The sequence below is a fragment of the Oncorhynchus gorbuscha genome, linkage group LG13 (genome assembly GCF_021184085.1).
Source record: "Oncorhynchus gorbuscha isolate QuinsamMale2020 ecotype Even-year linkage group LG13, OgorEven_v1.0, whole genome shotgun sequence".
NCBI lineage: Eukaryota > Metazoa > Chordata > Actinopteri > Salmoniformes > Salmonidae > Oncorhynchus > Oncorhynchus gorbuscha.
Genome location: NC_060185.1, coordinates 49,240,894 through 49,265,926, shown reverse-complemented (window position 1 = coordinate 49,265,926; position 25,033 = coordinate 49,240,894). Strand labels below are relative to the sequence as shown.

The following is a 25,033-nucleotide window of genomic DNA, read 5'->3' as shown; positions in this document are numbered from 1 at the left end:
TGCCAAGAGTGTGCAAAGCTGTCATCAAGGCAAATGGTGGCTATTTGAAGAATCACAAATATAAACAATATTTTGATTTGTTTAACACATTTTTGGTTAATACATGATTCCATGTGTGTTACTTCATAGTTTTGATGTCTTCACTATTATTCTAAAATGTAGAAAATACTAAAAATAAAGAAATACCTTGAATGAGTAGGTGTTCTTAAACTTTTGACCGGTAGTGTACATGCGGAAAATAATTCACACAATAGGGAAGTTACACACGTTATATATACTCTTAATCTTTATTTAGCATTTTAATATTTTTACATAGGAACATGTACAGCAACATATATATATATATATATATATATATATATATATATATATATATATATATATATATATAACATGTCTAACATATATTCACATTTGTTACAATTGATCCCAATACTGCAAGAACATATCTGACACCATATATTCTCAAGTGCAAGAAGCCAGACTGGAACACACACTGGGCATGTGGCACATCATAGCTCAGGAAACAAAATCACTACAACACACCGCAAAACACAACACAAATCACATACACAAACATCCAACACAACAGCACAAAACATCCATACAACTGAGAGAACACATAGAAACGTACACAAAAAGGACATACCACCAGCAAACACAGGACTCTTCATGCAATCACTATCAGAGGCTGCGTTTACACAGGCAGCCAGATTCTGATCTTTTTTTATTTTTTATTTTTAGTAATTGGCCTATTTAACAATCAGATCAGCTCTAAAAAAAAAAGTTGTATTTTTTAAAATCTGATGTATGTGAAAATATCAGAATTGGGCTGCCTGTGTAACCGTAGCCATAGTGACGGAGGAGAAAGAGGACAGAAAAAGCAACAACTTCAAACATAGTTTTGTGAGCTTTTTCAACGACAGAACTACAGACACAGGAGCAGTTCATATATTGACTACATTCAAACAGACTCATACAGATGTAGGATCTTCATTTGATCACTACACTGCATTAAATGCATATGACCATCATGATGTACATAAATTCACTGAAAACACACGGGTTATATTAACAGTATTGCACTTTTCATGTAGCCTCTTTTTGTTTTACCAGCTAATAGCCTATAACCACCGATCAAGAAACAATATGGACTAAACGTTCAAATCATTTTGCTACAGGATTATTTTGCTGTGACAATATAGGTCAAATGAATTAGCTTGATAAGAATGAGATAATAGGTACCCTCTTGAGTGAGTGCACTAAGGAATGTCCATACACTATATTGTACAACAGAATAGCGCCATAGACACTGGTCTCTCACAATGAGCCCAGAATACGCCCTAGATTTGATTACCCACAACAGCGTATTGATGACGGAAAGTGTTGGACGCAAAAGTTTGGAAACTGAGACATGGATTTAAGACATGTCACATGCACATGCATAGGATCCATGATCCTTTCATCCTTAAAAGAAGATAGAGAGATTGGCCCTCATTAAAACTTGACCATAGATTCAGGGGACATGCGTGAAGAAGAGGCCGTCACATTGTAGGAAAGGTGACCTGATGTGACCTAGCCTGGTACGAACCATTCTGATCTCACGCGCTGACAATCTGTTTCGCGACACGGATCCGTGCACGTCAGCTCACGAGATCAGGATGGTTCGTACGAGGCTAGCTGGGACCTGCATCCCGCACATCAATTATGTGACCGATCAGAGAGACATTTTAAAGGGCAAAGAAGTTGTCAATATAACACAGCATAACAAAATCACATCTTTCTCATTCCTGCATGTTGATTGACTACACTGTTGTGAATGTCATTTGAAGATAATGACCTGAATGACTTGGGCATACGCAAAGGCATATTGTCTGTTTTGTACATTTACAAGATGTGAAATCATTCAGGAAGTGAGGAAATCTAAATTCCACAAGGTAGTAATAGTGGACACCACCATACCGTCTTTGGTAAGCTAACAAAATTATTAGAAGATATTTTAACAGGAACATTCTCTCCCTAGCTTGGAAATGGAGTTCAGTGATACCTGGACAGAAGACCTAGTGCAATGTTTTCACGGGCTTCACCGGGTGTGTATATACTCTGCCTTCAGAAACTGTTCATACCCATTGACTTTTCCACATTTTGTTGACTCAGCCTGAATTTAAAACGGATTATGTTTTTAGAAATGTTTACAAATTCATTACAAATGAAAAGCTGAAATGTCTCGAGTCAGTAAGTATTCAACCCCTTTGTTATGGCAAGCCTAAATAAATTCAGGAGTAAAAATGTGCTTAACAAGTCAAATAATATGTTTAATGGTAAAGAATTGTCCCTGTGCCCAAGAAAGCAAAGGTAACCTGCCTAAATGACTACGGCCCCATATCACTTATGTCAGTAGCCATGAAGTGCTTAGACATGCTGGTTATGGCTCACATCAACACCATCATCCCAGAAACACTTGACCCACTCCAATTTGCATACCGCCCCAACATATCCACAGATGATGCAAATCTCTATTGCACTCAACACTGCCCTTTCCCACCTGGACAAAAGGAACTCCTACGTGAGAATGCTGTTCATTGACTACGGCTCAGCGTTCAACACCATAGTTCCCTCAAAGCTCATCACTAAGGTAAGGACCTTGGGACTAAACACCTCCCTCTGCAACTGGATCCTGGACTTCCTGATGGGCAGCCCCTAGGTGGTAAGGGTAGGCAACAACACATCTGCCACGCTGATCCTCAACACTGGTGCCCCTCAGGGGTGCGTGCTTAGTCCCCTCCTGCACTCCCTGTTCACCCATGACTACGTGGCCAAGCACGACTCCAACACTATCATTAAGTTTGCCGATGACAAAACGGTGGTAGGCCTGATCACCGACAACGATGAGACAGCCTATAGAGAGGAGATCAGAAATCTGGAAGTGTGGTGCCAGGACAACAACATCTCCCTCAATGTGATCAAGACAAAAGGAGATGATCGTGGACTACAGGAAAAGGAGGGCCAAGCACGCCCCAATTCTCATCGACGGGGCTGTAGTGGAGCAGGTTTAGAGCTTCAAGTTCCTGGGTGTCCACATCACCAACAAACTATCATGATCCAAACACACCAAGACAGTCGTTAAGAGGGCACGACAACACCTATTGAAAAGATTTGGCATGGGTCCTCAGAGCCTCAAAAAGTTATACAGCTGCACCATCGAGAGCATCCTTACTGGTTGCATCACCGCCTGGTATGGCAAACGGCTTGTCCTCCGACCGCAAGGCACTACAGAGGATAGTGCGTACTGCCCAGTACATCACCGGTGCCAAGCTTCCTGCCATTCAGGATCTCTATACCAGGCAGTGTCAGAGGAAGGCCCTTAAAAATTGCCAAAGACTCCAGCTACCCTTTCTGCTACCGCACGGTGAGCGGTACCAGAGCACCTAGTCAAGGTCCAAAAGGCTTCTTAACAGATTCTATCCCCAAGCCATAAGACTGCTGAACAGCTAATCAAATGGCTACTCTGACTATTTACATTGAGTCGCCCCCCCCTTTTCTTACGCTGCTGCTACTCTCCGTTTATTATGTATGCATAGTCACTTTACCTCTACCTACATATACATATTACCTAAATTAACCTGAACCCTGGCATATTGACTCAGTACTGGTACCTCCTGTGTATAGCCTCGTTATTCTTATTTTATTGTTGCTCTTTTATTTTTTACTTTATTTAGTAAATATTTTTCTTAAAACGGCATTGTTGGTTAAGGGCTTGTAAGTAAATATTCGGTGCATGTGACAAATAACATTTATTCCATTTTGATGGACTCACCCGTGCAATAATAGTGGTTAACATGGTTTTTACCCTACACTTACAAGTATCTGTAAGGTCCCTCAGTTGAGCAGTGAATTTCAAACACAGATCCTACCACAAAGACCAAAGGTTTTCCAATGCCTCGCAAAGAAGGGCACCTATTGGTAGATGGGTTAAAGAAAAGCTGACATTAAATATCCCTTTGAGCACGATGAAGTTATTAATTACACTTTACATGGTGTATCAACACCCAGTCAGAGAGGAAGGAAACCACTCAGGGATTTCACCATGAGACCAATGGTGACTTTAAAACAGTTAGAGTTTAATGGCTGTGATAGGAGAACACTGAGTTTGGATCAACAAAATTGTGGTTACTCCACAATACTAGAATGGACAGAATAAAAATATTCCAAATAATGCATCCTGTTTGCAACATGGCACTAAAGTAAAACTGCAAAACATGTGGCAAAGAAATTGATTTTATGTCTTGAATATAAAGCGTTATGTTTGGGGCAAATCCAACACAACACATCACTGAGTACAACTCTTCATATTTTCAAGCATGGCAGTGGTTGCATCATGTTATGGGTATACTTGTCATCGGCAAGGACTAGGGATTTTTTTAGGATAGAAACGGAATAGAGTTAAGCACAGGCAAAATCCTAAAGGAAAACCTGGTTCAGTCTGCTTTCCAACAGACACTGGGAGACAAATTCACCTTTCAGTAGGATAATAACCTAAAAACAAGGCCAAATATACTGTACATTGGAGTATCTTACCAAGATGACATTGCATGTTCCTGATTGGCTTAGTTACAGTTTTGACTTAAATCGGATAGAAAATCTATGGCAAGACTTGAAAATATCTGTATAGCAATGACAGAGCTTGAAGGATTAAAAAAAAGTATAACGTGCAAATATTGTACAATCCAGGTTTGCAAAGCTCACAGCTGTAATCGCTCAGAAAGGTGATTATAACATGTATTGACTCAGGGGGTGTGAATACTTACGTAAATAAGATATTCCTGTATTTCATTTTCAAAACATTTACAAACATTTCTAAAAACATATTTTCACTTCATCATTATGGGGTATTGTGTGTAATGGGTGAGGAAAAAAATATATCTAATCCATTTTGAATTCAGGCTGTAACACAACAAAACGTGGAATAAGTCAAGGGGTGGCAGGTAGCCTAGTGGTTAGAGTGTTGGACTTGTAACCGAAAGATTGCAAGATCGAGTCCCTGAGCTGACAAGGTAAAAATCTGTCGTTCTGCCCCTGAACAAGGCAGCTAACCCACTGTTCCTAGGCCATTACTGAAAATAAGAATTTGTTATTAACTGAATTGCTTAAAGGTAAAAATAAAGTATGAATCCTTTCTGAAGGTACTGTATGTCGACAGAGTCCTTTGCTGTTCCAGGGCTGGTTGTCCATAATGAATCCCTTAGTGGTTTCCTGCATACATCCATTTCAGTTGCTTGGAGTTTTTTTTGTTTTCAGTGTGTTTGGAGGCATAATCGCTCACTTTGCAGTCTTTTTACATGGCACTCACATGTATGAAACATGTAGCTCATGCATTGGGTATAGTCATGCATCGGGTATACTCATGCATCGGGTATACTATATGTATCCTAGTCAACAGTGGATAAGGTACTAATAATCAAAAAAGTTAATTCTCCAAACCCTAAATCCCGAACCCCTTCCCCCAAATGTCTGCTCTCCCACATCCATCCATCCCTAAATCCCATTCTCTTTCCTGCCCCGAGTCCCACCCCCACATAAGAGGCTGGAGTATAGCTTGGGCTGCAAGGAAACAGAGGGCAAGGGTTTGGGAGACTCCCTGTGGTCGTCAGGGGTTAAGGAGAAGGTGCAGTGGGCCGTGTTCTTCACCGCTCCCCCCGTGAAGCGGCAGCGCAGCAGCGAGCGGAGATGGCGGAACACGGACTTGCGGAAGATGATGAAGACCCAGGGGTCCACGATGGGGTTGAGGGCCTGGAAACGGAACGCCAGCAGGTTCTCCTGGTCGTCACCCACTGGCTCGATGGCATTGGCAAAACCGGCAATCTGAGGAGGAGAGACATAGAGAGAGAGTTAGATATTGAGGAGTTTAGTTTATTAGGATCCCAATTAGCTATTGCACATGCAGCAGCTACTCCTACTCGTCAAAATAAAATGTAAAAGAAGTTTTATGTGGAGATACACAGCAGAAAAATACAGTGCTGGATACTAAGCGGTGGGGGAAGAGAGTGACGGGAGAAAGAGAGGAGTAAGGACAAGATACTTTATAAAATCCCATCACATGCCAGTAGACAGGACAGTGCAGAACGAGCCAGGCAGACACAGACAGACAGACATCCTGGCCACAGAGAGCAGCTGGCACCAAAAGCATTTCAGCCACCTCATTCCTTTCCTCTGTCTTCAATCCCCTTATTTCCTGTGATATATTCAATAAACAGCCCCATAATTGATTACGTGGCCTGATTGAGTGGTGTCGTGTCACAGCGTAAATGTTTCCCTGTTGCTAAGGCCTGGGAGTGAAAAGTAATAACCCAAAAGACGGAGTGGGAGCAGCCCAGGGACCATTACAGGTCTGAGCCGTGCCAAATCAGCATGCAGGAGGGAGTAGGAGCAGCACCGCGCTCTCTCATCTCCACCATAGGCTAACTAGCCAAAACAGACAATGTCCTGTAACGCACTGACGGACATTATAAAAAGGCGGAGAACATTGTGCAGACACTGTCTGTGTCTGTGTTGGCCAATTGCCACAACCACAGTGAACTAATGTCTCTGTATAAATTTAGCAATGCCTTTAATGGAAGTGAATCCCCACATTGCACAACTGATGTCAAAATAGTCACACACACACACATTATTTTATATCCCCGTGGGGACCTAAAATTAATTTCCACCCAAAATCCTATTTTCCCTAACCCTTAACCTAACACTTAACCCTAACCTTAACCCGCAACCCTAACCACTAACCCTTTACCCGCATCCTAATTTTAACCATAACCCTAAACTTAACCCCAAAGCATCCTAATCAAGAGGACTAATGATGGATGTAGGGGACCACAGATATTGTAATTCATTCCATTCATAGGAGTGGAGGATTAATTATAAACACCGAATGTTTTCTCTGATTCAGCCGTTCCCTGATTCAGCCGTTCCCCGATTCAGCCGTTCCCAGATTCAGCCGTTCCCTGATTCAGCCGTTCCCCGATTCAGCCGTTCCCCGATTCAGCCGTTCCCAGATTCAGCCGTTCCCAGATTCAGCCGTTCCCCGATTCAGCCGTTCCCCGATTCAGCTGTTCCCTGATTCAGCTGCTGGTCCTAGCTTTTGGCTCACTTATTCATTCACAGTGAAAGGATGGCCTAGGGGTGAAATACGTGTCATCCAGCGTGGCGCACTGAGGGATAGTGAAATAAATCTACCATTGCTGCCATTACTGTAGCCCCAGGCTGAGTTAGAGGACGTATATGTTATATGGGCTCCTCTCGGAGTCTGAACTGCGGCAGTAAGGGTCAGACACAGTTCATAAGACAGTTGAGAGGCCCTAAACTGTACAGGCTGACCATTGTGGTCCTCTGTAGCTCAGTTGCTTCAGCATGGTACTTTGCTATGCCAGGATAGTGGGCTTGATTACCGGGACCACCCATATGTAAAATATGTATGCACGCATGACTAAGTCAGTACGTCAGTAAGTGTCTGCTGAATGGCATATATTACTAACGCGCGACCCACGTGACCACACAGCGAGCTGTGACTTCGAGAGCTGGTGAAAGCCAGACTAATATATTACAAGGCCTCTAAGAATTATGGTTACAAACTAGGAACCTGTTGAACAGTGATAGATGAATACATAATATGGTTTCATGGTGACGGTGTCCAGGTGGGATGTCACACATTTGTAACCTTTATTTAGGTGGGGAGTCCCATTGAGAACAAGGTCTCTTTTTTTGAGGAAGCCCTGCATTATAAGACCAAGCAATTATACATTCAAGGCAGGAGCCTAGGAAACATACATAGAAGAATATGTATATATTTTTAAACACAATCATAGAAAATAAAAGAAAATGCAGGAAATGTGATTTGGATGTGTACTGTGAAAAAAGCCTAAGATGGTGTTTGTTGTTACGTGTTGCCAAAACATCTCACAAAAACACTGCTACTGTTGCCACCTTCTCCTTGCCACCTTGCCACATATGGTCCTCTGGGAAGATCTGGTATCCTTTAAGAGGGACACAAATCACGGGCACTGTCACTGAGTGTGGGTTTGGAACGCAGGATAGATGAGAGGCATCAGCCGCTCGTTAAACATGCTTCATACTGATGAATGTGTGTGGTTTATAAGGCTCTGTGACAGGCTGCAGTGGCAGCACAGTCTGGGGGGGATCCATCAGTTGGAAAAGGCATATACAAGAATCATAAAACACATGCACCCACACCTAAGGGTGCATCTACCTGGGTACAGTCTGTACCAGAGCAGGGCAACATGGACCCATTATAGGCCATTTGGTGCTGTTGATGGCCTTTGCTATCAGGAAACAGGCCCCATAATGGAAGTCCATAGTGGCCTATTAGTCTCCATTTGGCTCCTGGAGGACTGTTGCGCCCCTTCTCCTTCAGATCCTGTTTCAACGGGATGATAAAGTTATGTGTCTGTTCATCTCAGAGACAGCAAAGCAGTGGATCCCAAAGAGAGAGAGAGAAAGAACCATTTGCTGTTTTCATGTATCTTTGTGACCAAAGTCTTGATGATACGGTGTTAATTTGCCGTCTAATGCTGACTACAGGTGTTCCTGGGAGTGATAAGACAGAGTGTCGAGTGACTTTCAAGTGTTTTAAAAATCAAATCAAATTTAAAGTTGTTACATACACATATTTAACTAAATGTTATTGCGGGTATAGCAGGGTGAACAGGCCGTGGCTCGGGTGGTTCATGTACTTGATTATCTTTTTGGCCATCCTGTGACATCGGGTCATCTATGTCTCCTGGAGTGTGGGTAGTTTGCCCCCGGTGATGCTTTGGGCAGACCGCACCACCCTCTGGAGAGCCCTGCGGTTGCCGTACCAGGCGGTGATACAGCCTGGTTGAAGAGGCGCTGTTGCACCTTCTTCACCACACTGTCTGTGTGGGTAGGCCATTTCAGATCGTCAGTGATGTATACACTGTGGAACTTGAAGCTTTCCACCTTCTCCATTGCGTTCCCGTCGAAGTGGATAGGTGCGTGCTCCCTCTGCTGTTTTCTGAAGTTCACGATCAGCTCCTTTGTTTTGTTGACGTTGAGTGAGAGGTTATTTTCCTGGCACCACTCTCTCACGGCCCTCACCTCCTCCCTGTAGATGGTCTCATCATCGTTGTTAATCAGGCCTACTACTGTTGTGTTGTCTGCAAACTTGATGATTGAGTTGGAGGTGTGTGTGGCCACGCAGTCATGGGTGAATGGAGTGCAGGAGGGGGCTGAGCACACATCCTTGTGGGGCCCCTGTGTTGAGGATCAGCAAAGTGTAGGTGTTTCCTACCTTCACCACCTGGGGGTCGGCCCATCAGAAAGTCCAGGACCCAATTGCACAGGGCGGGGTTCAGACCCAGGGCCCCAAGCTTAATGATGAGCTTGGAGGGTACTATGGTGTTGAATGCTGAGCTAAAGTCAATTAACAGCATTCTTACACATGTATTCCTCTTGTCCAGATGGAATAGGGCAGTGTGCAGTGCGATGGCATCGTTTGCGGATATATTGGGGCGTAAAGCTAATTGAAGTGGGTCTAGGGTGTCAGGTAAGGTAAAGGTTATATGATCCTTAACTAGTCTCTTAAAGCACATCATGATGACAGAAGTGAGTGCTATTTGGCGATAGTCATTTAGTTCAGTTACCTTTGCTTTCTTGGGTACAGGAACAATGGTGGACATCTTGAAGCAAGTGGGGACAGCAGACTGGAATAGAGAGAGATTGAATATGTCCGTAAACACTCCAGCCAGCTGGTCTGCGCATGCTCTGTGGATGTGGCTACAGATATCGCCTGGGCCAGCAGCCTTGCGAGGGTTAACATGCTTAAATGTCTTACTCACATCGGCCAAGGAGCGCCCACAGTGCTTGGTAGCGAGCCACTTCGGGGGCACTGTGTTATCCTCAAAGCAGGCAAAGAAGGTTTTTAGCTTGTCCGGAAGCAAGACCTCAGTGTCCACGACGTGGCTGGATTTCCCTTTGTAGTCCGTGTTCGTCTGTAGACCCTGACACATACGTCTCAAGTCTGAGCCGTTGAATTGCGACTCCACTTTGTCTCTGTACTGGCGTTTTGCCTGTTTGATTGCCTTAAGTGGGGAATAACTACACTCTTTGTATTCCGCCATATTCCCAGTCAATTTGCCATGGTTAAATACGGTGGTTCACACTTTCAGTTTTGCGCGAATGCTGCCATCTATCAACGGTTTCTGGTTTGGGTAGGTTTTAATAATAACAGTGGATACAACATCTCCTGTGTATTTGTCAATGTTATTCTCAGAGGCGACCTGGAACATATCCCATCAAAACAATCTTGATGCATGGATTTCGATTGGTCAGACCAGCGTTGAATAGACCTTAGCATGTGTACTTTGAGTTTCTGCCTAAATGAAGGGAGGAGCAAAATGGAGTCGTGATCAGAGTGGCCGAAGGGAGGGCCTTGTAGGAATTTCTAAAATTTAAGTAGACAGTGGTCCAATATTTTACCAGTGTGAGTACTGCAGTCAATGTGTTGGTAGAACCTTGGTAGCGTTTTCTTCATATTTGCTTTGTTAAAATTCCCAGCTACAATAAATGCAGCCTCAGGTTTCCAGTTTGTATAAAGTCCAGTGTAGTTCTTTGAGGGCCGTCGTGGTATCGGCTCGAGGGGGAATATACATGGCTGTGACAATAACCAAAGAGAATTCTCTTGGGAGGTAATACGGTCGACATTTGATTGTTAGGTATTCTAGGTCAGGTGAACAAAAGGATTTGAGTTTCTGTATGTTATCACAATCACACCATGAGTGGTTAATCATGAAACATACACCCCCGCCTTTCTTCTTCCCGGAGACTTCTATATTTCTGTCTGTGCGATATACTGAGAATCCAGATGGCTTAATGGACGGGGACAGTATATCCCGAGAGAGCCATGTTTACGTGAAACAGAGAATGTTACCATCCCTGGTCTCTCTCTGGAAGGAGATTGTGGCCCGGAGCTAGTCTACAACATTAGCGAGTAATATACTCGGAAGCGATGGATGGTGTGCACGCCTCCTGAGTCAGACTAGAAGTCCACTCCGAATGCGGCTTCTCCACCGGCTGTGTTTTGGAGCAGCCTTTGGAATAAGTTAAATCATCCTTGGGGGGTAACGATCAAGGATCCAATTCGGGAAAGTCATATTCCTGGTTGTAATGCTGGTGAGTTAACGCCGCTCTGATATCCAAAAGATATTTCCGGCTGTATATAATAACCCCCTAAAGATTTTGGACTAATAATGTAAGAAATATAAAAAAATATACAAAAAAATAAATACCGCAAAGTTGCTTAGGAGCTAGAAACAGAGCTGCCATATCTGTCTGTGCCATGAACAGGTGAGGCTATAAACCAAGGTATAGTGCATTCAGAAAGTATTCAGACCCCTAGACTTTTTCACATTTTTTACGTGACAGCTTTATTCTAAAGTTGATTTTTAAAAATGTTCTCAATCTACACACAATACCCAATAATTATGAAGCAAAAACAGGTCTTTATAAAAAATTGAAAACTGAAATATCACGTTTAAATAAGTATTCAGACCCTTTACTCAGTACTTTGTTGAAGCACCTTTGGCAGCGATTACAGCCTTGAGTCTTCTTTGGTATGACGCTACAAGCTTGGCACAACTGTATTCGGGAAGTTTCTCCCATTCTTCTCTGAAGATCCTCTCAAGCTCTGTCAAGTTGGATGAGGAGCATCGCGTGTTCGATCGGTTTCAAGTCCGGGCTCTGACTGGGTCACTCAATGACATTCAGAGACCACAAAGTCACTCCTGCATTTTCTTGGTTGTGCTCTTAGGGTCGTTGTCCTTTTGGATGGTGAATCTTCACCCCAGTATGAGGTCCTGAGTGCTCTGCAGGAGGTTTTCATCAAGGATGTCTGTACTTTGCTCCGTTCATCTTTTCCTCGATCCCAGTCCCTTGCCTCTGAAAAACATCCCAACAGCATGATGCTGTCACCACCATGCTTCACCGTAGGGATAGTGCCAGATTTCCTCCAGACGGGAAGCTTGGCATTCAGGCTAAAGAGTTCAATATGGTTTCATCAGACCAGATAATCTAGTTTCTGATGGTCTGAGAGTCCTTTAAGTGCCTTTTGGTAAACTCCAAGCGGGCTGTCATGTACCTTTTACTGAGGAGTGGCTTCTGTCTGGCCAACCTAGCATAAAGGCCTGATTGGTGGAGTGCTGCAAAGATGGTTGTCCTTCTGGAAGGTTCTCCCAACTCCACAGAGGACCTCTGGAGCTCTGTCAGAGTGACCATTGGGTTTTTGGTCACCTCCCTGACCAAGGCCCTTCTCCTCCGATTGTTCAGTTTGGCTGGGCGGCTAGCTCTAGGAAGAGTCTTGGTGGTTCCAAACTTCTTCAATTTAAGAATGACAGAGACCACTGTGTTCTTGAGGACCTTCAATGCTGCAGACATGTTTTGGTATCCTTCCCCAGATCTGTGCCTCCACACAATCCTGTCTTGGAGCTCTACGAACAATTCTTTCGACCTCATGGCTTGGTTTTTGCTCTGCCATGCACTGTCAACTGTGGGACCTTATATAGACAGGTGTGTGCCTTTCCAAATCATGTCCAATCAATTTAATTTACCACAGGTGGACTCCAAGTTGTAGAAACATCCAAGGATGATCAATGGAAACAGGATGCACCGGAGCTCAATTTTGAGTCTCATAGCAAAGGGTCTGAATACTTATGTAAATAAAGTATCTGTTTTTATTTGTAATAAATGTGCAAAAATATCTAAAAAAACGTTTTTTCTTTGTTATTATGGGGTATTGTGTGTAGATTGATGAAAATGAGATATATGTTTAAATACATTTTAGAATAAAGCCGTAATGTAACAAAATGTGGAAAAGGTCAAGGTTTTTGAATACTTTTCGAATGCACTGTATGTCACCACGGTGTAACTGTCAGCAGTCTCCAGATCTTTGGCTTTAACTCAGTGGGCAAATGCAGCAGACAACCAGAAAACCAGGTTTGATACCCAGTTAGTCTCATCTCTGTCTCCATCTTTCCTTACTCGTTAGACGTATCAGTCACCACCAATGTTCCCTCAAAACAATATTGGCACTGAGCTATTTTCAGGTCTTCTGAGCGCAAACTTGAATGTTGTGAAAACTTCCAGCTCGTGTTTACTGTGAACACTTAGGCTGTACCCACTTTAAGTTACAGTTTTAACAGTGGCCAAGTAAGCTACTGTGGCTATTTGATCATAATGCAGGCCTACCAGAGGGGCCTACCATCAAAAACTATGGAGAAAATACATCCCATAACATTTTAACATGGACATTTTCACACCTAGTCCCGCTCTGGTGCATGAGGGCGCCAGACTGCCCTTCATTACGCACACCTGTCACCATCATTACGCGCAGCAGCGCTCATTGGACTCACTCGAACGCCTTCCCTTTGTTGATTGCCCCATCTATAACTGTCTGCTCCATCGTTTGCTCTCTGTGTCTGCATTAATGTCATTATGTGTTCTTGTCCAGACGCTGTCCTGTTCCGTTCCATGTCAGTTGATAATTAAAATGTTCACTCCCTGTACCTGCTTCTCATCTCTACCAGCGGCGATCCTTACAGAAATCGCTGTTCTATCATTCAGCCAATGTGTGGTGTTCAATATAGGCCTACATTCCATGAGGGGCTTGACATGAACCTGTTTATCCACTTTATCCGACTTAACTTCCATGGGACGAAGTTAAGTTGCGCGTAACTTAGATGCCATATTGGTCGTCACAATGTATTTGATCTCTATTAGATCTGTGACTCTCCTCTTCCTCAGCCTGTTATTATGGTCCATCCTCTGAATGCAGGCTGAAAGGTTACAAACATGGGCTAACCTGTGTGTCAGTGTCAAGACAAATGTGCATGTGCATTCTATCCTGTCAAGCCCCCAAAATGAGAACGTTCCTATTCAGTGGACATTAATCTATGGGGGTCCATAGGGGTCTTTCTATACTGTCTATTCTCGGAAGCCTGATTGCTTGAGAGTTTTTAAATCTACTTAGTACTGAGAAATTGGTGTGGGTGGGTGTTGAAGGTAGCTAGACTTCATATGATAAATACCCTTTTTAACCCTATTCCCCATAGCAAAATCATTACGGAGGAAAACGTCTGTCTGATGTCTAGCTCCCAGACAAATGTGCATGTGCATTCTATCAGTATCTGTCAATTAATTAAGTCTGTCCACCAAAATTAGAACCAGTCTACACAATCCTTTTGCCATCTGTCTGGGGAATCTATCTGTCTGTCTGGGGAATCTGTCTGTCTGTCTGGGGAACCTGTCTGTCTGTCTGTCTGTCTGTCTGGGGAATCTATCTGTTTGTCTGGGGAATCTATCTGTCTGTCTGTCTGTCTGTCAGTCTGTCTGTCTGTCTGTCTGTCTGTCTGTCTGTCTGTCTGTCTGTCTGTCTGTCTGTCTGTCTGTCTGTCTGTCTGTCTGTCTGTCTGTCTGTCTGTCTGTCTGTCTGTCTGTCTGTCTGTCTGTCTGTCTGTCTGTCTGTCTGTCTGGTCTGTCTGTCTGTCTGGGGAATCTGTCTGTCTGTCTGGGGAATCTGTCTGTCTGTCTGGGGAGTCTGCCTGTCTGTCTGGGGAATCTAGTCTGTCTGTCTGGGGAATCTGTCTGTCTGTCTGTCTGTCTGTCTGTCTGTCTGTCTGTCTGTCTGTCTGTCTGTCTGTCTGGAGAGTCTGTCTGTCTGGGGAATCTGTCTGTCTGTCTGTCTGTCTGTCAGTCTGTCTGTCTGTCTGTCTGTCTGTCTGTCTGTCTGTCTGTCTGTCTGTCTGTCTGTCTGTCTGTCTGTCTGTCTGTCTGTCTGTCTGTCTGTCTGTCTGTCTGTCTGTCTGTCTGTCTGTCTGTCTGTCTGTCTGGGGAATCTGTCTGTCTGTCTGGGGAATCTGTCTGTCTGTCTGGGGAGTCTGTCTGTCTGTCTGTCTGTCTGTCTGTCTGTCTGTCTGTCTGTCTGTCTGTCTGTCTGTCTGTCTGTCTGTCTGTCTGTCTGTCTGTCTGTCTGTCTGTGGAATCTATCTGTCTGTCTGGGGAATCTGTCTGTCTGTCTGTCTGTCTGTCTGTCTGTCTGTCTGTCTGTCTGTCTGTCTGTCTGTCTGTCTGTCTGTCTGTCTGTCTGTCTGTCTGTCTGTCTGTCTGTCTGTCTGTCTGTCTGTCTGTCTGTCTGTCTGTCTGTCTGTCTGTTAGAAAGGCCAAACGCTATAGAGAGAGTTCAATGCATCCATTAAGACTTGCTCAGCAGGCTTCTGTTTATTGACTGGTAACAATAGGGAGAGTTATTACCCGGAAGGCTTAATACCCAGGTGGGGACTGGATCTGCTGTGTATGCACCAGCAACGAACTAAAGATGTATCTAAGTATCCAACTACAATATACATAGATTACCTGTTGTATACAGCCTCTAATGCACCTTTACTGGAAAGAGTATTATGCTCTGAGGGGCACAGTTATAAAGTAAGCACAATATTGATCAGGCAGGCGCCAGTACAAACATCCCATCAGTGCCTGTGGTCTGATCACAACTCTACTTAGCCTGGCAACAATGCAGATACTGGGCATTGCAGACCAGAGCTAATACAAGGTGGTTATCTCCTCTGTCAGAGGACAACTTCAGAAAGAGGGAGAGAGGGAGATTGAGAGCGTTCTCCTTCAGCTCATCACAGATGATTATGACTCACCCACTTAAGAAACAGCAATGAAGCTACATTCTCATCCTGTGCTTTCTTGGCAACTATCTGCATATTGTTGCTAAATATCTGATAATTATCATTGTATGGTAATCATAGTTAAGCAGTCTTTATAACAGATGCCTATTGAAGTAACAAAGAACATATGTTTTCCAGTAAATTTGACACTTCTCTGACTTTATAGACCCATGTTTTCTCCCATCACATTGTTTTTGAAAACATCTACTTAAGTCTTGTTTTTCGAGCCCTGGGAACATGTATGCACACACACACACACACGCGCACGCGCACGCACACGCACGCACGCACACACACACACACGCACACACACACACACACACACACACACACACACACACACACACACACACACACACACACACACACACACACACACACACACACACACACACACACACACACACACACACACACACACACACGGACACAGATGTGATATAGTGAGTGGTGTGGCAGCTTGGCTTTGACATCTTTCCACCCACTCAGAATAACCCCTTTTAATTGCGTTTCTCTTCGTTCAGTTCCCTCGCTCGTTCTTCTCCCCCTCTCTGTTTCATTCTCCATCGCTCCCCTCCTTACAAGTCTCTCCATCCTCTTATGTTCTCCTGTTTTCCATTGTTGCCATTATGATGATCTCCTCTCACAAGCTCAGCCCTCTTTCTCTTCCCCTCTCCTTCCACTCCCACTTTCTCTCACCTCAGTCCTCTTGCACTCTCCCTTTCAGAAAGCCAGAAAGCTCCTGTTCAGGTTCCAAGTCCTCTTTTGTTACCACTAAGGGCAACAGAGGACAGGGGTTGTAAAACATTTTTTTTAAAGACTTGACGTGAAGAAGCATGTGGCTCTATATACAGTACATACACTGGCTGACCCATAAACAGATAAACAAATAGATTGAAAAGTGCCGAATCTGCTATGTACCAGCCAGCACATTATCTGTTGATAGAAACCACATTAAAAGAGGAAGTGGAACCACTTTCTGGTTGCCAAAGAGGAAGACTGGGTGTTTTACAATAACAACATATTGGCCACGTTGCAATGTCAGTAGGGATGACATGCCAGCAACAAACGCTGACACTACACATCCAAGTATATCTGACCAAATTATGAAAAGACAATAATTGTACTTTTGAATTACGCAAAGTCAGTGTGGAAAAGGTGAAAAAATTATTGTTGTCTATCAACAATGACCAGCCACCAGGGTCTGACAATCTGGATGGAAAATTACTTAGAATAATAGCGGTCGATATTGCCACATCTTCAATTTAAGCCTACGAGAAAGTGTGTGCCTTCAAGCCTGGAGGGAAGCTAAAGTCATTCAACTACCCAAGACTGGTAAAAGCCCCCTTTATTGGCTCAAATAGCCAACCAAACAGCCTGTTACCAACCCTTAGTAAACTTCTGAAGAAATTGTTTGACCAGATAATGTTATTTCACAGTAAATAAATTGACACCTGACTTTCAGCACACATATAGGGAAGGACACTAAACAAGCACAGCACTTACACAAATGACTGATGACTGGCTGAGAGAAATGGATTGGCTTTGAGTAATTGATGATACAATTATTGTGGGGACTGTCTTGGACTCCAGTGCAGCTTTTGACATTATCGATCATAGTTGGCTGCTGGAAAAACGTATGTGTTATGGCTTTACACCCCCTGCTATAATGTGGATAAAGAGTTACTTGTCTAACAGAACACAGAGGGTGTTCTTTAATGAAAGCCTATCAAACATAATCCAGGTAGAATCAGGAATTCCCCAGGATAGCTCTTTAGGCTTGCTTTTTTCAATCTTTACTAACAACATGACACTGGCTTTGAGTAAGGTCAGTGTGTCTGAAATGAAATGATTGCAACACTTAACAATGAGCTGCAGATAGTTTCGGAATGGGTAGCAAGGAATAAGTTAGTCCTAAATATTTCCAAAACTAAAAGCATTGTATTTGGGACAAATCATTCACTAAATCCTACACCTCAACTACGTCTCGTAATGAATAATGTGAGAATTGAGCAAGTTGGAGGTGACTAAACTGCTTGGAGTAACCCTGGATTGTAAACTGTCATAGTCAAAAAATATTGATACAACTGTAGCTAAGATGGGGAGAAGTCTGTCCATAATAAAGTGCTGCTCTACCTTCTTAACACTCTCAACAAGGCAGGTCCTACAGGCCCTGGTTTTGTCGCACCTGGACTACTGTTCAGTCGTGTGGTCAGGTGCCACAAAGAGGGACTTTGGAAAATTGCAGTTGGCTCAGAACCCGGGCAGAACGGCTTGCCCTTAAAAGTACACGGAGAGCTAACATTAAATGACATGCATGTCAATCTCTCATGGCTTGAAGTGGAAGAGAGATTGACTTCATCATTACTTGTTTTTGTAAGAGGTGTTGACAAGCTGAATGTACCGGACACCCATGCATACCCCAAAAGACATGTCACCAGAGGTCTCTTCACAGTCCAAGTCCAGAACAGACTATGGAAGGTGCACAGTACTAAATAGAGCCATGACTACATGGAACTCTATTCCACATCAGGTAATTGATGCAAGCATTAGAATCAGAGATTTAAAAAAGCAGGTAAAAATACACCTTATGGAATAACTGTTAAGAGACACACACAAAAGGTGCAGACACACACATACGCGCACATTGTGATATTGTTGTATGGTGGTAATGAACATTTTGTGTTGTGGATATGTGGTGGTGTAGGGATGTTATATGCTATTCCGTTTTATCTTTAGCTCATTCAGTACATACATAGAGCGACTTACAACTTGGGAGGTTTCAGCAATAGGCTGGGTAGGTGTTTACCATTGGATCTTCTCAGGGGATTTTCAGATCTAATGACCAGAGCAACTTTCAACTTTCATAAATTACTCATTCCTAATTCTATGACGCCATGGTATAGTGGACAAATATTCATAATGATGAATATTTTACAAAACCACAAGCATTGGGACGAGGAGATGGTCATCGCCGACTTCAATATCATAAGGTTATCTTTTAAAATACAACATTCATGACTGAAGAACTAAGCGATCATATTTAATCATCGTCATCAAAATGCATGGTAATAATTATACTGCTATTATTCACTTAGCATTAATGTGAAAAAATTATGGATGATTTCACAGTAATTTTATGGTTTTAATTCCCCATTGAGCTCTGACCACACATACGGGATTGGTTTGGATACAGAGTGACGGGATAGCCAGTGCCATGTCGGCCAAGACTCTTTTACTCACGGGACGATAATGGGAGAAAGCTGAGGCCCAAATCACATCCAGAAGGAAGGAGGGAAGTGTGGCAAAGAGTCACAAAGGATGTGGGAAATGGGGCAGAGATCATAGCCCATCTTCTCCAGCTATACAGGGTGGGACTGGGACATACAGACACAGACCGGAAGGGACAAGAACTGACCTGGATTGACCAAGACATCCCAACAGAGGAAAATCAGGAGAAAATATTTTAACACAAGGAGGAAGCTTTCCCAATAAAAACACTCATGTTTGTTTTGTGATTGAAAATGCTTTCTCCAGTTTTGTGCCAAAATTAGACCAGAAGAAACCTGGTAGGAAATAGCAGAAAGGGGAGAATATTTGAGGGGTCACAGAGGAACAACAGACCTCCTCCAGAGTGACTTCCTCTGTAGCCTAGAATCTATAGATAGAAATCAGAACCACAGGGTTTGTTGACTGTCACTCTGATGTACAACTGTGATTACCTAGCTGGTAAACTTAGCAAAAAAAGAAATGTCTTTACATGTGCTTAGCAGGCTTCTGTTGTTGGTGAGGACCTGCCTTACAACAGGCCTACAAGCCCTCAGTCCAGCCTCTGTCTTTCAAAGATAATTTGCCAGCAGCATACCACCCTGCATACCACTGTTGACTTGCTTCTGAAGCTAAGCAGGGTTGGTCCTGGTCTGTTCCTGGATGGGAGACCAGATGCTGCTGGAAGTGGTGTTGGAGGGCCAGTAGGAGACACTCTTTCCTCGGGTCTAAAAATGAAATAAAAAAATATCCCAATGCCCCAGGACAGTGATTGGGGACACTGTCCTGTGCAGGGTACTGTCTTTTGGATGGGATGTTAAACTGGTGTCCTGACTCTCTAAGGTTATTAAAGATCCCATGGCACTTATCGTAGGGGTGTTAACCCTGGTGTCCTGGCTAAATTCCCAAACTGGCCCGCAAACCATCACGGTCACCTAATAATCCCCAGTTTACAATTGGCTCATTAATCCCCCTCCTCTCCCCTGTAACTATTCCCTGGGTTGTTGCTGCAAATGAGAATGTGTTCTCAGTCAACTTACCTGGTAAAATAATGGATCCTTTATTTTCTTTTTTATGAAAAAAATCCAAATAACTTCACATATCTTCACTGTAAAGGGTTTAAACACTGTTTCCCATGCTTGTTCAATGAACCATTAACAATTAATGAACATGCACCTGTGGAATGGTCGTTAAGACACTAACAGCTTACAGACGGTAGGCAATTAAGGTCATAGTTATGAAAACTTAGGACGTTATAAAAAGGCCTTTCTACTGACTCTGAAAAACACCAAAAGAAAGATGCCCAGGGTCCCTGCTCATCTGCGTGAATGTGCCTTAGGCATGCCTTAGACATGAGGACTGCAGATGTGGCCAGGGCAATAAATTACAATGTCAGTACTGTGAGACGCCTAAGACAGAGCTACAGTGAGACAGGACAGACAGCTGATTGTCCTCGCAGTGGCAGACCACGTGTAACAACCCCTGCACAGGATCGGTACATCCGAACATCACACCTGTGGGATAGGTACAGGATGGCAACAACTGCCCGAGTTACACCAGGAACGCACAATCCCTCCATCAGTGCTCAGACTGTCCGCAATAGGCTGAGAGAGGCTGAACTGAGGGTTTATCGACATGTTGTAAGGCAGGTCCTCACCAGGCATCACCAGTAACAACGTTGCCTATTGGCACAAACTCACCGTCGCTGGAACAGACAGGACTGGCAAAAAGTGCTCTTCACTGACGAGTCACGGTTTTGTCTCACCATTGGTGATGGTCGGATTCGCAATTAATCATTGAAGGAATGAGTGTTACACGAGGCCTGTACTCTGGAGCAGAATCAATTTGGAGGTGGAGGGTCCGTCATGGTCTGTGGCAGTGTGTCACAGCATCGTACTGAGCTTGTTGTCATTGCAGGCAATCTCAACGCTGTGCTTTACAGGGAAGACATCCTCCTCCCTCATGTGGTACCCATCCTGCAGGCTCATCCTGACATGACACTCCAGCATGACAATGGCACCAGCCATACTGCTCGTTCTGTGCATGATTTCCTGCAAGACAGGAAGGTCGGTGTTCTGCAATGGCCGGCAAAGAGCCCGGATCTAAATCCCATTGAGCACATCTGGGACCTGTTGGGTCGGAGGGTGAGGGCTTGGACCATTCCCCCCAGAAATGTCTGGGAACTTGCAGGTTCCTTGGTGGAAGAGTGGGGTAACATTTCACAGCAAGAACTGGCAAATCTGGTGTAGTCCATGAGGAGGAGATGCAATGCAGTACTAAATGCAGCTGGTGGTCACACCAGATACTGACTGACTTCCCATTTCTGTGTCTGTGAAACTTGTTCAGTTTATGTCTCAATTGTTGAATCTTATGTTCATACAAATATTTACACATGTTAAGTTTGCTGTAAATAAACAGTTGACAGTGAGAGAACTTTCCTTTTTTTGCTGATGTTCCATGTCTTTTACAATTAAAACTTTGTTACAGCACAGAGACGGCACAATCTGTCACTGTACCCACTTCACAAGCCCTGACATGGAGACTCTCGTTAAGGTTCTCCATGACTAATGGCTTCCAGAACAAACCAAACTTCTCCCTGCACATCACCTCAAGACACTACTACAGAGGTAATACAGGGGCGTGTTAAAATAAAATAAAACTTTGTCACATGCGCCGAAAACAAGTGTAGACCTTGAAATGCTTACTTACAAGTCCTTAACCAAGAGTGCAGTTCAAGAAAGAGTTAAGAAATTATTTATCAAATAAATGAAATAAATTTTTGTTGTTGAAAGTAACAAAATAACAATACAAGGCTATATACAGGGGGTACCGGTACTGACTCCATCGAAGAGTACAGGTTAGTTACAGGCTTACAGGTTAGTTGTAAATAGTCCGGTGGCCATTTGATTAATTGTTAATATAATAATAATATATGCCATTTAGCAGACGCTTTTATCCAAAGCGACTTACGTGTGCATACATTCTACGTATGGGTGGTCCCGGGGATCGAACCCACTACCCTGGCGTTACAAGCGCCATGCTCTACCAACTGAGCTACAGAAGGACCAGTCTTATGGCTTGGGCGTAGAAGCTGTTAAGGAGCCTTTCGGTCCTAGACTTGGCTGAGCTGTAGTCAGTGAATTTAATTCAAAGTAGATTTGTTTAAGACTATCAAGAAACACTCGGTCTGACCCTGATTTAGCCCATTGCAGTGGAATGTTAATAATGACCATTTTATAGAATGTTTTTTACTTATATTGTAAGTAATTATAGATTATATTTAATAGATATCTGGAAACACTGCAGTTACTTTAAGGAGATATACTGGGGGTAAGGCCCTGTGATAGACTAGCGTCCAGTCCAGGGGGTGTACTTGTACAGTCGTGGCCAAAAGTTGAGAATGACACAAATATTAATTTCAACAAAGTCTGCTGCCTCAGTTTGTATGGTGGCAATTTGCAAATACTCTAGAATGTTATGAAGAGTGAGATGAATTGAAATTAATTGCAAAGTCCCTCTTTACCATGCAAATGAACTGAATCCCCCCAAAAAAATTCCACTGCATTTCAGCCCTGCCACAAAAGGACCAGCTGACATCATGTCAGAGATTCTCTCTTTAATAATAACACAGGTGTGAGTGTTGACGAGGACAAGGCTGGAGATAACTCTGCCATGCTGATTGAGTTCGAATAACTCAATCCCAGCGTGGCAGATGTGTTGTTGCCTACCCTTACCACATGGGGAGGCCCATCAGGAAGTCCAGGATCCAGTTGCAGAGGGAAGTGTTTAGTCCCAGAGTCCATAGCTTAATGATGAGCTTTGAGGGCACTCAACAGACACCTGAGGTGATTGATCAGGGACATAAAGTATGATCCAAACACACAATTCCTGATTAACATACATCTGTGACGTAGATGACATCCCACTTGGCACATACGTCAGTTCAACGTCTGATCCACATTGGTTCAATGTACATTTAATTGAAATGACATGGAAACAACGTTGATTCAACCGGTGTATGCACAGTGTAATGGATATGAAAATAATTGTTGAGAACTCTCAATGCCCACTTCAGGGAAATGTCCTGTGCAATGTCCACCCATTACCCTCTCGACCTCTTTATTACGCATTTTTTCACTAAACCTAATGGTTTCACTAAACCTCCCCTTTAAATACAACACAGCGGCAGCCACACACATCCCTGAAGGGATGTAGTTAAAAACCAACAGTCCGATGTTAGAGCAACTATGCTTGGTTGTTTATTGTTATGTATTTAGCAATGTTAAATTGAGTATGTAATAATTCAGCTGAATTTCAGGGGAACATAATGGTGCTGCTCCCTTGGCTCCTTTTAGGGGCAGGGGGCACATAAGTAGTTTTGGCAAGGCCAGTAATGGGATGTGCAAGGGGGTGAGAGGGCTTTTAGCTGAAGCGTACTAGTAAATACCATCTATGGGTCAGTGGTTCATAAAACCCAAACCAACAAATTCCGCCATGAGTTCCTGGATGCATGGTTCCAATTATTTCCTTAGAATCGTGCAGTCCCCACTGTACGCATTCTCTAGCTCTGAGAGTTCTAGGGGCGGAACATGTATTCTCCACATGAACCGAGACTTCTAGAATGATCAGAGATTTAATAAACAGAGATTTAATAAAAACACTGCCTAAACAGCCATTAAATAAATCTGAAATGTACAATGTAAGAGATGAAAACAAAAAGGGCACCATGTTTTAATGGTATGCTTGTTTAGTAAATACAGAGATACTTAAAACCTGATATTGAACTCCAATGACATAGTATTTGTAGCTGGGGAATTTAATTTAAGCCAATTTTCCAATAGGACATGCCATTGTGAATCCTTATGACTCTGTTTAACTGTTGGAATTCCCATGTCCTTTTACAAAGGGTGTAATTTTAACTGACATGAGACAGGCTCATATTTCTGTGATGAACTACAGTAATCCTTCTTGCGTCTTCAAAATCTCTGTCACCCTTTGACAATAATGAATTTCCCCATGGTCTAGAGGTCAAAACATCTGTGTCTCCTGTGGGAGACCTGGGTTTTAATCCTGCCCGTAACATAAGGAAATCCACAAAACCTCCCACAGTTTTGTCAATGATTTAGGGAAACATTTAAATGCTGATATGAAACCCAGGAATTACTACGTTTTTTTCTATAATCCAATAGGACATGAGTAAAAAAACAACAACAACATTCAGAAATGTTGGTAAATGTGCTTTTATTCTTTAGAGAAATTATGAAGGAGATCAGTTCATTTTTCCCACTATCAAATCATGGCATGGGGTTGTTCAATGACAGACATGTATTTGTTTAAAATATACAATTTTCAAAAGAGACAAATAATCATGTTTTTTTGTTGTTGCAAAATGCTACATATCCACCACACTCTCAGATAAATAAATCCATTCAAATTGTATATGTCACATGCTTACTTACAAACCCTTAACCAACAATGCAGTTTTAATAAATGAGTAAAAAATAGATTTATAAAAAACGTTTTTTTGTTTTTGACTTTAGAGCAACAGTAAACAGGGGGTACCGGTACAGAGTATACAAGGCGTACCGGTACAGAGTCAATGTGCAGGGGCACAGGTTAGTCAAGGTAATATATACATGTAGGTAGAGTTAAAGTGACTATGCATAGATAATAACCAGAGAAGCAGCAGCGTAAAAGGGGGTGGGGACAATGCACATAGTCTGGGTAGCCATTTGATTAGCTGTTCAGGAGTCATATGCCTTGGGGGTAGAAGCTGTTAAGAAGCCTTTTGGACCTAGTCTTGGTACTCCAGTACCACTTGCCATGCGATAACAGAGAGAACAGTCTATGACTAGGGTGGCTGGAGTCTGACAATTTTTAGGGCCTTCCTCTGACACCACCTTGTATAGAGGTCCTGGACGGCAGGAAGCTGGGCCCCAGTGATGTACTGGGCAGTACGCACTACCCTCTGTAGTGCCTTGCGGTTGGAGGCCGAGCAGTTGCCATACCAG

General features: G+C 43.2%; 1 protein-coding gene across 1 annotated transcript in view; it reads right to left on the bottom strand.

The window, feature by feature from the left end:
- Nucleotides 1–5,068: 5,068 nt before the first annotated feature.
- LOC123993068 (prostacyclin receptor-like) overlaps nucleotides 5,069–25,033 on the bottom strand; it is a 63,160-nt gene continuing 43,195 nt past the window's right edge. The window contains exon 2 of the mRNA XM_046294832.1: nucleotides 5,069–5,862. Within this exon, the coding sequence (XP_046150788.1) occupies nucleotides 5,536–5,862 (327 nt within the window). The 3' untranslated portion in view covers nucleotides 5,069–5,535. The remainder of the gene's footprint in view (nucleotides 5,863–25,033) is intronic.